At 36.7% G+C, this 14225-nt stretch overlaps 1 protein-coding gene across 2 annotated transcripts in view; it reads right to left on the bottom strand.

Moving 5' to 3' along the window:
• Positions 1-1439: 1439 nt before the first annotated feature.
• Positions 1440-14225, bottom strand: part of ACP1 (acid phosphatase 1) — a 22268-nt gene continuing 9482 nt past the window's right edge. The window contains exons 2-6 of one of the 2 annotated variants that reach the window (XM_027905674.1): positions 10955-11028; positions 10564-10677; positions 6106-6167; positions 3817-3922; positions 1440-2938 (exon numbers count right to left, since the gene is read on the bottom strand). In XM_027905674.1, coding sequence (XP_027761475.1) covers positions 2861-2938; positions 3817-3922; positions 6106-6167; positions 10564-10677; positions 10955-11028 — 434 coding nt within the window. In that variant the 3' untranslated portion in view covers positions 1440-2860. Of the gene's footprint in view, positions 2939-3816; positions 3923-6105; positions 6168-10563; positions 10678-10732; positions 10847-10954; positions 11029-14225 lie in introns of both variants that reach the window. The other variant, XM_027905673.1, reaches the window with a different exon arrangement.

Here is a 14225-nt window from a genome sequence, read left to right as displayed (position 1 = left end):
AATAATCTGCAGTCTATTCATGATACTGCAAGGCAATATAATCAGCAAATGTCCAGTAAATCATTTTACTATTCTAGAATTTTCAGGGAGTCAGTGAACACTTACTTGAAAAGCCTTGATACACAATTCTCTTTCTTCCCTAAATCAGCTATTAAATCCAGTTGACATTTTTTATGTGCAATCTGTAGATGAACAACACGTACTTTTATCTAATACTGGCATTTAGTTTTAATTCTATCCTCAATTTGAACCACAAAATGTAAAACCAAAACTAGACACGTCCCTCCCCACCCTGAAAACTCTAGGACCTGAGATTCTTGAAATGGACATTTAAGAGCCTTCAGCATCCAGCTCTTTATAAGAAAAGAGAAAATGGCAGAAGTAAAATCCCATCCAAGAACATGGCTGCGTTTAGCAGGGGAGAATTACATATTTTTATTTGCTTTCAGTGACCACTAAATATTTCATCTCTCAATGGATGCAATATGTGGCTATAGAAAACTTGGTAGTTAAAGAAATCTACTACTACAGGATTCACTCAGCTGCTCACCTGCAGTAAACATGTGGGTGGAACTCTGAGCTTCACTGTGATTCCACTGAACAAACAGTACTGTGCAACTGTCCCTCCTGAAGGCAATTCCTGTTCTCTATTCTTGGCTTCTACAAATTTGTATAACGTACCATGGTGATCTCCCTCCCCTTTTCCAGAAAAAAAACTACTAATAATAAAAATCAATTTATCAGCTTATTCCTCCTACTAGAGCTAGTGAATTATTTAGCCAACAGATTACTTGCTGAATATGTATCTCAAGGCTGAAACTTTTAAATCCGAACTGAATTTAACTTAAATAGTTTTGACTTAGTATCACTTTACAGAAAGATTGCTAAGCCTAGTAAAGGCAAACAACCATATACTTTTATCTCCTTTCTGTTACCCCAGCAACTCAAAGATTTAAGACCTTTAAATCTTAGCTTTAATATGCAGGAAACTGTTGAATTCCTACACAGCCATGAATGGGAAAGCACACCATGTTCTCAATCTTGTGAGTTATTTTAATTTCACTGGCATATTTGAAATGGTCATTCAGGCAGAGAATAGCATTAGATTACACCTAAACACTTCCACCTTTGAGGTTAATGCATAAAACCACATTTAAGAGGGTTTGTCCCTAACTGCCCATCATTTTTCCCCGTTTACTTTGTCAAAGCATGCATACAGACCTGAAATACTGTGTTACTCTTTGTGCTTGAAGTGAAACAGCTATTAACTTGCAAATTTCTATTTGATTTTTAGAAGTCAAAACTACTGGTAATGCAATAATGCACAAAGATTCTATGTTTAAGCGTTCCATGTACACTTGCCTTTTTGTAAGCAGGTTCTTAAGTTATAGGTCTGACTGAAATTTTAGCACAAAACAGAAACGTCCCTAACTCAAAACAGCTGTTCTACAGCAAAAGTCCCAAGAAACTTAATTCCTATGGTGAAGGTTTGCAACACACACAGAGTGACACCACGATTCCAACCTCCCCAGGAATAACAGTATCCTCTACTGAAACACATCTTTCCCCCAGAAGAAAAAGCAGGTGACAAATACAGAGACTGCTACGTTGAAAGGCAGGAGGAGACACAAAAAAAGGCTAAATGAATCTGAAAGCAAATTTTATAGATCCAGTTTTACAGATGTGGTAATGCTTGTTCATACCAATGCAGATACCAGTTAAAATAGGAAAATGATCATGGTACCAGTTACATTACTGATCTCAGTGCATTTACATTTCTAAGGCAGACAAGAAAGGTGATGTTCAGACAAGCAGGTACAGATTTTTACAAAGCATTTTGTCCAAGAGCAGAACTATCTACTTACTGGCCTTTGGTTAACTTTGTACTATATTACAGATGGACTCTATCTGGGTTGAACTATGCTTTCAGAGAACACTTCTGACAGGCTGTCCATTCTCCTGAGTAAATCTGTAAATACTGTTCTGATGCTCATGTAGGAACTGGGATTATAGCAAATTTCTCATCTATTATATTGCATGGATTTGAATATTTTACTACTGTATGTGATTTCACATTCCAGCTTTTAAGCTGATACATTTTGTTGTCAAAGTAAATCCTACGCTTCATGGACTTGTGTCAGTGTGCTATACAAATCGACCAAAAGACCAAAGGAAGACTACAAGTCCTAACCAATTTCTGAACTGTGTTCATCTTAACTAGTATAAAAGTGTACTGGCACAAAAATTATTTCTTCTTTGAATAACTAAGCATTTAAACTGACAGAAAAAGCTATTTTCACTGGATTCTGATGACACACAAGGAGGCTTTGCTTGCTTAAGCTTTCAGATAGTGCTAAGAGCAATGTCTGCCAGGCAGCAGTTCTTTGAGTCTAGAAGGCTTCCTGTGAAACAGCTTCCATCCAAAGGCTGCCTCATGATACTGACACATCTAAGGTACACACCAACTATTATCTCACAGACTCCCACTGAAGGTTGACTGAAATTAACTCACTGAGGACACGATGACAAGACCTCAGTTTAGTTAATACAGCACATAAAGAAGCAAGATGTTACCGTTTCAGTGCTTGTGAGAAAGCACTGGAAGAGTTTACAGATACATTAATCCTGAATTATATACTTTATTACTACACTGATGAGTGACAAAATCGTTGATCATGTAATCCAATTTAAACCTTCCTATATTTTTTCATTAGATGATAGAAAAGCTAAAATACAAAATTAAACTGAATAAGTACTGAACACAAGGCATAATTTTACAATTTAAATACATCAATCAAGTAAACTTTACGTATTTCAAGAAAAGCTAATTATTTTCTTTTAGAAATTAAATGATGAAGCATTAATGAGGTTTCTCCAAAAATGCTTTACAACATCTAAGACATTGCTCGTAAACAGTTTCAAAGTCCTTTTCATTCCCCTAGAAAAGAAGAGAGGAAAAAGACTGTAAGAATAACAATATTAACTAAAAAAAAAAAAAAAAAAATTGCATCTCAGTTTCTCTGTTGTCATAATGGTGCAAATACTTGGTGATAGCTTTTGCATATTTCTCTCTAATTTGAACTCAAGAACTTCCACAGACAAACACTTGGACTTTGTATGAAACAGTTCTGGATGACTTTCCTTCACATATTTTCTTCACAAATTTTTCTTCCACTCACTTTTTGAGCCCTTATGAATCTTTTCCTTTTTTCTTTACATTTACACTAACCTGTCTCATTGAGTTTCAGTTTAATGAAGCACTGTGTGGAAAAAAATCCAAACCAAAATTCTTTTTGTTTTGAATCTGCTTCTCCCATTAAAACCATTTCATATTCTCTACTTCCTGGGTAATGAAGAGCAATTCCTTATTCACCTTTTCCCATTATATCAAGGTTTTATAGAACTCTACTGCATCTTCATCCACTTCTCTTTGCTAAACTGAAGAATATTAATCTAATTGTTTGTTCTTGGCTCGCATTATTCAACTTCTTTGATCACCTGTGTCCATGTCTCTGTCTCTATCTTTCCTGATTACATCCTCTGCAAGGAGGCTGATCAACCAGGGCTTCACCCAATATTGAAAATATAGGTGCACTGCATTATTTAAATGTAAATAAATGCAAGCATAAACATATGTTTTCCTTTCCTATTACAGTTAATTTATATTGTTTTCTTGTCATAAAAAAAAAAATGTTTACACTTGGCTTTGTATGACTTTACATTATATGTCACATGCCAACTGTGGGATCTGGAAAGATTAAATACCACACATACACAATTTTTAACCAAGCCACCCAAAGAAGTTTTTACACTTACGTAGTACGGATCTTCAATAATAAGCTGTTTCTGTGGATCATAACTTCCAAGTAGCTCAATTTTGGCCTTGCAGTCTTTAACTTGGTTGCTTTTCCTGTTCAGATCTCTGTAAAAGAGAACATAAAATTTTCCCCTGAATTTTTCTCCAGAATTTCTACATCAACACGAGATGTTCATGACTGTTTCTAGACAACACTGGAAAACAACACACATTTGGACTCAGTCAATCCTGTGGATCCTACGCTGCTGCTTGGTTTTGTTTCTTTCCTGTTGTGTGGGGTCTTGTTTAATTGAGTATGAAGGACATACACATAAACTTAATTAGGAGCATAAACAGTCAGGCACTTGACCTATAGCTTAACAAACCTTTGTAACAGTAAGTTCAGCAACTTCTTCCTCAAATCAATCATTAGTACTTCCAATATCTACCCTTAGCTTGTGTTGAACAAAAAACAATGGAAATTATCCAAATATTTCTCCAGAAGTTTGAGTAAGCATCTCCTACCTGTTCAAAGCCAGATTAAATTGGTATAATGTAAGTTCTCTCAATACTACCTCTAACTCATGTAAAGTCCTACTACAGTCAGTTAACAGAAAATGATAAATGAGTAAGCTACATCTGTTTTCATTTTGATATACTGTAACATTTTATCAGTTGTCACATCTTCTTCCTTCTACATTGCCTCTCATTGGTAAAATATTCTGGTTTTAAGATGGCATTTTCCCCACCTACTTAAACATGGCCATTTATGATCCCAAAGGCAGTTAAAAGACACCTCTCATCATCTCCAGTTAAAGACCACTCACTACTATGATTTTCACAATGAACTGCCAGAACATACTAAATTCTTTTAATATTACACATTTCCATACCAAATCGCCATTTTACTTACCATTAAAAAAGGCAAAAAAGCCCCCTGTCAATACTTAGTCATAAGCAGATCAATGTTAAGAAATTAAATTCTAATTATTCATTCTGCTAAGTTAATTTCAAATAGTTTATAAATAGCAATGAGACCACAATACTGGTTTTGCTTGAAGAAAAATCAGGGTTCCTCTTTCAACCAAGAAGGTATTGCTTGAACTTACAGATTTTCAATAAATTCTCTAGTCTTTTATTATTGGAAAAAATGTCAAACCATTTTCTTAAAGGCTTCTGGCAGACCAGTTAGTGAACAGGAGAGGGACAGACAGCTCTGGTACTAAAGAAAAGGGATGTCCCAAATCTTCCTTTTCTGACATGGGAGGCATTCCATCAACACCTGGAATCAGCTTGCCCTCCCAGTGCTACAAATAGGTGTCCCAGGCAAAATGGTTGAACTTGGTGCAAGTTTAAGGTGAAACTGTAGCATAGCAGTAGCAATATCCCAGTTGTAGTTCTGACATTTCTTCTGCTCTACAGTTCATACCATATAAATTGTTAATTGAAATTTGTTTAAGAATTCAAGTGAAAATAGAAGTAAGCCTAGTCACGTCATTGCCTGACACACTGCAGTCAAGCCAAGTGTTATATACCCTTTGTTCATGCAGACTCTGGAAGAAAGGTCGTTCAACCATTCTAGAAAATTCAACAAAATCATACTTATTTCAGTTAAGTGGTGCTGCTTGTAGAAGTCTTTATGTGCTACTAACATTTGCGTTTTGTTTTGTTGTTGGTTGTGGTGGTTTGGTTTGGGCTTTCTTAAACTAACTTTACAATAGCCCTTACAAGCACTTTGAAAGCTCAGCTCCTTAATCTTCACTGTGTACAAACTTGAGTAGAAATTTTGCTAGTGATACCCAAATTTTTACACTAGGCAGCTACTTCACCAAATCTTTCTAAACAATAAAACAAGATTTCCTCCAGCTAACAACTCTGCTTATTTCAGAGCTCACTCTATTTCTATAAAAAAAAAATACCCTCACCATATTTAATCCTTTCCAAGTTGCCACAGTTTGTCTTTTAGCTGCCATGCAATTAGAAACACAGATCACTTCAATCAAGACAGTAAGTACACGCTCATTTTAACTATACAGGCATCAGCTGTACAGTAGCTAAATTTCCATCCTTAATCCTTGAGTGGCACATATCACACAAATAAACCATTGACTTCTAGCTCATTAAACTTATTAGAACTGAAGAATCTATCCTAATAGGATATCATTCACATACATGTTAAAAAAAATACCCAAAACAAAAGAACACCAAGACAAGCTAAGCAGTAAAATGTGACATCAGTCTTCAAAGTGACTTATGAGACGTCACTATAAGTAATCCATATGAATTTGTTCAATTTCTTCATACATTACCTTAGATTGCTCTCATCCATACAAAGTATATAATCAAATGTCTGGAAATCCTCTTTAGTAACCTAGAATTAAAAATAGATGTTTAGCCTACAAACTGTATTTGATTTATAAAAAGAGGAAAAAAAGTATTTTCAAATTCTGTACCTCTGATTTACTAAAAAAGACACAGATGGAAAAAATAAAACTGCATCTTCATAAACTTTTACAGTAAGTTGTGGCACTTTAAATATACTTTACCATGATTATTTATCCATTTCTGCAAGTATTCCATAAAAAAATCTGAGTCAGTTATTCAACCAGTCTTTTTTTTTTCTTTATTTTTTAAAATTTCATGCATCAACTTTAACATCATTAAAAGTTACATTTCTAGTACTTTTCATCTACTAAAACTAAAGCAGATTTTCAATTGTGGAAACTGTGCAATAAAAATGGTTAAAAATAAAATAGAAAAATTACTTTCCTGATGGAACAACAAAAATGTAACCTGGAATCAGTTGCAGTACTTCCAGTCTAGAAATTTGTCACTGCACAGAAAAAGTTACCAGGTGAAATTCAAAGCTGAAGTATTATGGTATGAGTTACAATCTCTTAAAAACAAATGCATCCATGGTATTTTAGGCCATGTAAATTCACAAAATTTATAATATGATGTGAAAAAACCTATTGTAATCTTCCTACCACAATACAATCTGTTCTTATTTCCTGTAGTTTACTGACCCCTAAACATGAATACTAACTAAATTCAGAGATCTGAGTTGAGAGGCAGATAGGCAAATACAGCAGATAAACCACTAATTTAAGTGCTAATGTCATCTGTACTGTTATAAAGATGGATGCAGATATTTACCCGTCATTGTATTTCAGTTAACATTTAAGCCTTAGCTAGAGCTAAAATGTTCCCAGCCCATGCCCACAATGCTAGTGTAGGATTTCTTGAACGAAGTGTCCATAATGAGGATGAATAAAAGGAATAAAACCTATGATGAGCTCATATTAAGACTGCATTTCATGCATAGTGTCCTATGTGTCCTGTGTGAAGTATCATAACCAACAAACTTGGAAAGTTTGTTCAGAACAGGCTTTTCTGGCAGGCATCTCTGGGAAGGATCGGCTAGAGAGGTGAGTGAGCAAGTAAACAGACAAAAAGGCAAAACATCATCCTGTAAGTCAGAGGCTTTTAAAAATTACTTACATATTAAAAAAAAAAGATTTAGATGGCGAAACATCCATTTTGTGCAAACAGCAAACAGGTACTGATTAAGTTCCCATGACAGGGAGTAAGAAAAAACAGATGTTATCACCAGCATAAAGCCATAAATGAAACATTTTACACAAAGAGAACTGAAGAGGTGAGGTGCGTCAGGGGAGTATGAGAAAAGAAAGGGTTAATGGTGAAAACTAATGCAGACTTGTTTATTTTCACTGTAAAAATATTTGCTGTATTCGTGTGGTGCCTTTGACCTATGAAAATATTTTTGCAGTGGAAATAGCTCTGTTTTCCTGGCAAATCTAAGCAGTACCTCTACAAGCTGCTTCTGATTGCTCTACACAGCTAAACACTGGCCCCTATGAAAATAAAAGGGCACAGATTTCTTTGTTGTACAGACATATGTAAGAAGAAAAATTAAGAAAAAAAGGAAAAATACACCTGTCACACTTCCCACTTGACAATGTTACAGTTATTACCCTATGACCAGCACTAACACAGACGTAAATGCAGCCCTAAAACCAAGATTACCATTTGGCTTGTGCTCTTAAGCCCTACAGCAGTATCAGATACAAAAAGCCTAATTGAGCAAACTCCAGGGAACTGAAGATATTCCTCAAAACTGTGAAAACTAGTATTTTGGGAGAATTGAGGACATAAAAATTTAGGTACATTTTGAGAAGAGTGGTGAAGAGTGCAAGTTCAGCTTTGGATGGAACCATGCAGACAACAATAACCTTACATTAAAAAAATGCCTATAACCATTATTAATTTATTTGTTAAACATTTCCCTTTATTTACAGAAGGGAAATCTCATTTTCTCTGCCTAAACCCCAAGAGAAGCAGTAATCCTCAAATTTATCCAGTTGTGAAACAGTGTTTAATACAACCTGCTTCTAATCTCAATTTCATATTTAAGGGAAATGCACAGTATGAGTCATACCAAAATCAATTTTGGCCTCAGCATGAATAAAAGTGAAACTGATTAAAACCTATCTGGTTTGTGCATAAAGCCTAAGAGCTTAGAGAACTGCAATGGGTACATAAACATACAGCAGTCCACCATCAACTAAAATGTTAACAAATCTTTATTTTACATATAAATATATACATTTATTTTTATACTTCACTTTTCACTTAAAAGATCACTGTATTTGATGGTAGGATGCAACTAACTTAACATTCGCTTTTACATAAATCATTCTTGTAGTTTTGAATTAAAAAAAGGTAAAATCCATGATTATCATAATTATGCACAAAATTAAATGAAAGAAAGTGCCTTTCACTGGGTGGGTACCAGTATTCCACAGGAGTGAAGAGGATAATTGTATGAGGTACTTATCTTAAGACAGTATTTCGAAGGCAACAAAGATAAATCCCTGCTCTCTATTTCTGCAACTTCTTTATTAAATTTTCCTTAATCTCTTCTGAAACAAGTTTCACACAAAATTCTATCCTTGAGTTTGTCTCTAAGAGTAAAACAAACACACTGCCACTTGTACTAATCTGACCACTGTGAAAAGTCCTATTTACACTCTTGAGTCCCTGCCTTTTCAGAAGTACAAGACGACAATAACAGGTCTGCAGTTTAGAAAATCATCAGGGACCATTTGACAGAAGTTTGGAAAAAAAACATAAATTGGAGTTATATAGTTAACATCAGTGCAAAGTGAACAGTTACCTGTAGCTCAGGGAGTTGAAGATTTTCTTTAAATTTATAAAAGAAACTGCTTGTACTAGGATGTTTTAGACCAATTTTCATCCTGTTAGTCTTTCATTTCATTGTCTCTTGTTAATTTTCTCTCCCTGTATATGTAGCATTTTAGGGTCTTCTGCTTTAAAAATCTCTTCATTTGTCAGAATGAATATGCAAATGTCTTCACTGAAGTGTTTTCATTCCCTCTCTGCCAAAGGAGGATATATAGATTTGTTTCAAGGCAGAGGATCAACTCATTTTGAGTCCTTTGCTTTAGTTTAACTGCTCACAAACTATTCTAAGAATACCCATGAACAGTTCTCAAGTTTCCAAGGCATATCTTCTAAGACGACAAACATGTTACACTGCCGTGACTGAAACAGTGGTTGAATAGTTTCAGTACCATTTAGCTTGTATATTGACAAATAGTGATTTTTGTAAGCACTGATAAATAGTAAATCCAGAACTCGCAAAAGGAAAAGATTACAACAGACTTTTTTTAGTAATTATCCTAATAGTAAAATACTAGAAAATCTGAAATGGGGCTGTGCTTAATTCTGTTTGTTATATAAATGGAGACTAACATCAGGAGAGGTCAGTAGAGGGCAATTGACTAATTGAGAGAATTTATTTTAAAAAGTCAAAAAACTAAACATGTGGTCTTTGAAAGTGAAGAAAGTAAATATGACCTCATTAAGGTCTAGTAAAATTCTGAAGGGAACAGAAATGTAAGATAATAACAAGACTACTTGATCTTTTTGTCAGTAGAAGTAGTAGTGACATAAACTCAAACTACATAAAGGTCAAGCCCTAAAGGAATATCTTATATCCAGAGAATAGTTAACTGAAGTAAATTATGTGCATTTATTTGAGTGTCAGAATGATTTAAATAGATGCAGACACATTTACTTGCAATCTGTCTGGAATGCAGCATGGAAATACATGTTCTTTTGTTAATGAAAACAGATAACGAGTTTTGGTAAAACTTAGAGGATTTCACTAAGTGACAAACCTGTCTTATCCTTAAGAATGCTTCAAGGGTATGTTTTCCTCTGAAGTTACCACCAACTGTGCTACTAATCCTGGGTTTGAGTGCTTTCATTCTAATTTAGCACTTTAAATATTTTTAAAAGATCTTCATGCAAGAACAGAAGCTTTTTGTGACAGATGAACAGGTATTCTACTTCTTTTTGGACTTGTTAAATAAATATGCAATTCCTTGCTGAAGAATGCATCACAGATTACTAGAGTAAATCCATTTTTAAAAAGTATTTAAAAAATGCCCAAAATACTAAACATTTAAAGGCAAGATTTTTCTATAATGCAAAAACTGCTCCAATGCTTCCTAGTTATACTTCCAATGAAACTTGGTAAAGAGAAACTCATTAGGCTCAACTAGAAAAGTAAGGTCACTTTGAAATCCTTTGAAAAACTACATATAGTATTTATTACTTGATGCTTAACCATGCATTGGTCAAATGACTTGTGTGATTGCAATGGTTAGGGCTAAACAAAGCATGGGTATGAATAAGAAAGAAAATATACTCTCTTCTACCTGCCGTGCTTTATGGGCTGTCTCAATGCCATGATTTCTTAGACAGCTTAAAGCCCTTGAATCTGGGGAGCGCCCCACGTTCCAGTCTGAAACAGCAGCACTGTCTGTCCTCCACTGTAACAACAAAACAAATACATACACATATTTAAAGAAGATTAAAGTACAGTACCTGCCTGGCAATATGATTCATGGGAATGCCATGCTTCTTCATGCAATTCTGTCCTCGATAGTCAGGAGGGCTTCCTATTTCATAGGTAGATGTCGCTGCACTGTCTATCCTCCACTACAGAAAAACAAATTTATATTTTTAAGTTTCCTTTCTCACTCCTTACATTTCTAACTGGCTACAAGACAGTAATTTCATATGCAGGAAGAGAAATAAATAGCTTACCTTATGTTCAACTTTTTCATCAGTTACAAGTTTTCTAAAAACTGCTTCAGCTATTGGAGAGCGACAGATGTTTCCTGTGGAAACAAGAGATTAAAGTGAATTTTCAGACTATTGAAACAAAAATATCAATAACTGTGTGGATTTTTCAGGGCAAATCAGATTCAAGATTTTTATCAAGATTTTACTTAGAATGTATATTGCTTATGTGCACTTTGGTTGGAGCAATCTCCCGTATCAATAGACTGTGGTATGCAGGGATTGAGAGGAGCCCTGTGGAGGACTTGGGGACACCAGTGGGTGAAAAATTGGATGTGAGCCAGCGGTGTGCATCTGCAGCCCAGAAATCCAATCCTTGGCTGTATCTAAAGCAGTGGGGGCAGCAGATCAAGGGATCTGAGTCTGCCCCTCTATTCAGCTCTCAGGAGACCCCACCTGAACTAGTGCACTGAGTTCTGGGGCCCCAGCACAAGAAAGACATGAATCTGCTGGGGTGGGTCCAAATGAGGACCATGAAGATCATCAGAGGGATGGAGCACCTCCGAGTGAGAACTGAGGTTGTACACCCTGGAGAAGGACTGGGAAGATCTTAGTGCAGCCTTTCTATATATAAATGGTACTGTAGTGACAGGACAAGAGACAATGGTTTTGAACAGAAATGGAGAAGATTTGCACTGGACATGAGCAAGAAATTTTCTTTTTTTACAGTGAGGGTAGTGAGACCCTGGAACAGCCTGCCCAGAGAAGCTGTGGATGCTCCATCATTGGAATTGTTCAAGGCCAGGCTGGATGGAGCTTTGAGCAACCTGGTCTAGTGGAAGGTGTCCCTGCCCATGGCTGGGGGCTTGGAACTAGATCATCTAGTTGATGATCCCAATCATTCTATGATTCTGTACTATCCATCAGTCTGATCCTGTATTATCCATCATAATAATGCATATTATTATATGAAATATATGAAAATCTCATTAAAATAAATAAGAGAAATATTGTGTAAGCACACCACTCTCTTCTCCTCCACAAAAAGTATGTGATCACAGAAGACCAGGCAAAATTACGAAATTTAAATGGCAGCATATAATTTTTATCTTCAAATCTTCCTACACACTGCCAAATTTTAACTAATACCCTGTAGTGGGTTTCTGTGGCTGGGTTTTGGTGCAGTGAGGGGGGGCTACAGGGGTGGTTTCTGCTAGAAGCTGCGAGAAGCTTCCCCTGTCCCATGGAGCCAATGCCAACCAGCTCCAAGACGAGCTTCCTGCTGGTGACCAAGGCCAAGCCAATCAGGAGTGACAGTAATGCCTTTGTGATAACATTTTTAAGAACAGAAGATTGTGGCACAGAAAGAATTCCAGCCAGGGAAGAGTGGAGTGAGAACATGGGAACAACAAAGTAGACACAAAGGTCAGAGCAGAAGGAGGGGCAGGAGATGCTCCAGACGCCGGGGCTGAGGCCCTGCAGCCCGTGGTGCAGCCCATGGTGGGGCAGCTGTGCCCCTGAAGGCCATGGAGGACCATCGGGGTGCAGAGACCCACCTGCAGCCCATGGAGGAGCCCATGCTGGAGCAGGTGGATGCATGAAGGAGGCTGTGACCCTGTGGGAAGCCTAAGATGGAGCAGGTCCTGCCAGAGACCTGCAACCCGCGGAGAGGGAAGCCCACGCTGGAGGAGGTTTTTCCTGGGTAGGACTTGTGGCCCCTGTGGGGGACCCACGCCAGTACAGCTCATCCATGAAGGACAGCACCCCATGGAGGAGTGATCCATGGGATGGCAGTTTGGGAAAAACTGCTGCCCCAGGGATAGACTCACACTGGAGAGGTCCATCAAGGCCTGTCTCTCGTGGGTGGGACCCCACAGGAGCAGGGAAAGACTCCACTTTCTGATCAGTGGTAGAAACAACAACTGACCACAACCCCCATTCCCTGTCTTCCTGCACCGCTGGGGGGGAGGAGAGAGAACATGGAAGGAAGGAGGGGTGGGGGGAAGGTGGTTTTAATATTGTTTTATTTCTCATTCTTTGTCTCTCACCCTGTTAGTAATAAAATTAAATAATATCCCCACTTTGAGTCTGTTTTGTCTGCGATGGTGATCAGTAAGTGACCTCTCCTAGCTCTTATCTCTACTCATGAATCCTGAGCTGTTTCTTTTTCTCTCCTCTGTTCAGTTGCAGAGGGGAAGAGATAGAGTGGCTTTAATGGGTACCTGGCATCTGGCCAGGGTCAACCCACATGACACTTTCAATAATGGATGAAGAATCATGAATACTTGCCTAAAGTATTTACATTACTACCTACCTGTGAACAAAAACTTTTGGACAACTCCAAAACACAGCCACCACCATTGTGGAAACAACATAATGAAATGACTGAAAACATCTCTACTACCTGTAGTAGAGATGCTCTTGGTCACTAAAATGAAGTCACTGGAGGTCAAACTGAACCCTCACCAAGAGAAGCTTCCAGATACCAATTCCAAAATCCCCTCAAAAAGAATTCAATTACACAAGAACTAAAAACAACTCGGGAAAAACAAAAAAGATTCCAAACATTTTGGTCCAAAATACAGAGGATTAGGAAGAAAACATAACTTAAGGCAAAGCTGAAGTGCAGTCAATCAGCTAAGAAACAGTTAAGGTTCTTAAGTATATATATACATAATCAGCCTTCCCTTCCAGTGGCCTCCAATTGCACTAGCCACTTGATCTGACCTTATTTTCAGAAAGAATGTTTCAACAGTGCAGTACTGACGCATTAAAAAGCTAGAAATAATGGAGCTATAGCATTTTTGTTCCACCGCTGAATCTGTAACTAAGTTAACCATCTATGGTAGACCTATTAAAAATGAATGCAGAAATTCATATTCTTAGAAAACGAATGAAATGTCTCAACAAAAATAAAAAGCGATTATTTCAACTCTTTCTACCTTTTCATCCTTCAGAAATTTTGAGTAACTAGATGGATATTCATAATATTTGACAAGTCACCAAGATGACAATAACTCATACACTCAAATCTTCACCTTCTTCAAACAGAATGTGTAACTTTGCTCATTACCGACTTTTGACCAGACAAGTACAAAATACCAGAAATGGAAAAACTCATTTCTGTACCTCTAAATAGATCACTCTTCTGCTACTGATTCTTTCCAAATCTCAAACAGTAAAATAAAAAAAAAAAAAAAAAATGCCCATGAACAAAGCTAAATTGCCAGCAGCAAAAAGAAATTTTCAGATCAGACACTTAAGCTCATTTTTTATGCCTGTATTTTCAAACAAA

This window comes from Empidonax traillii, unplaced genomic scaffold (genome assembly GCF_003031625.1).
Source record: "Empidonax traillii isolate 1590-97213 ecotype Southwest subspecies unplaced genomic scaffold, ASM303162v1 scaffold1194:size157107, whole genome shotgun sequence".
NCBI lineage: Eukaryota > Metazoa > Chordata > Aves > Passeriformes > Tyrannidae > Empidonax > Empidonax traillii.
Note: the sequence above shows the minus strand (reverse complement) of the source record. Positions and strands in the feature narration are given on the sequence as shown.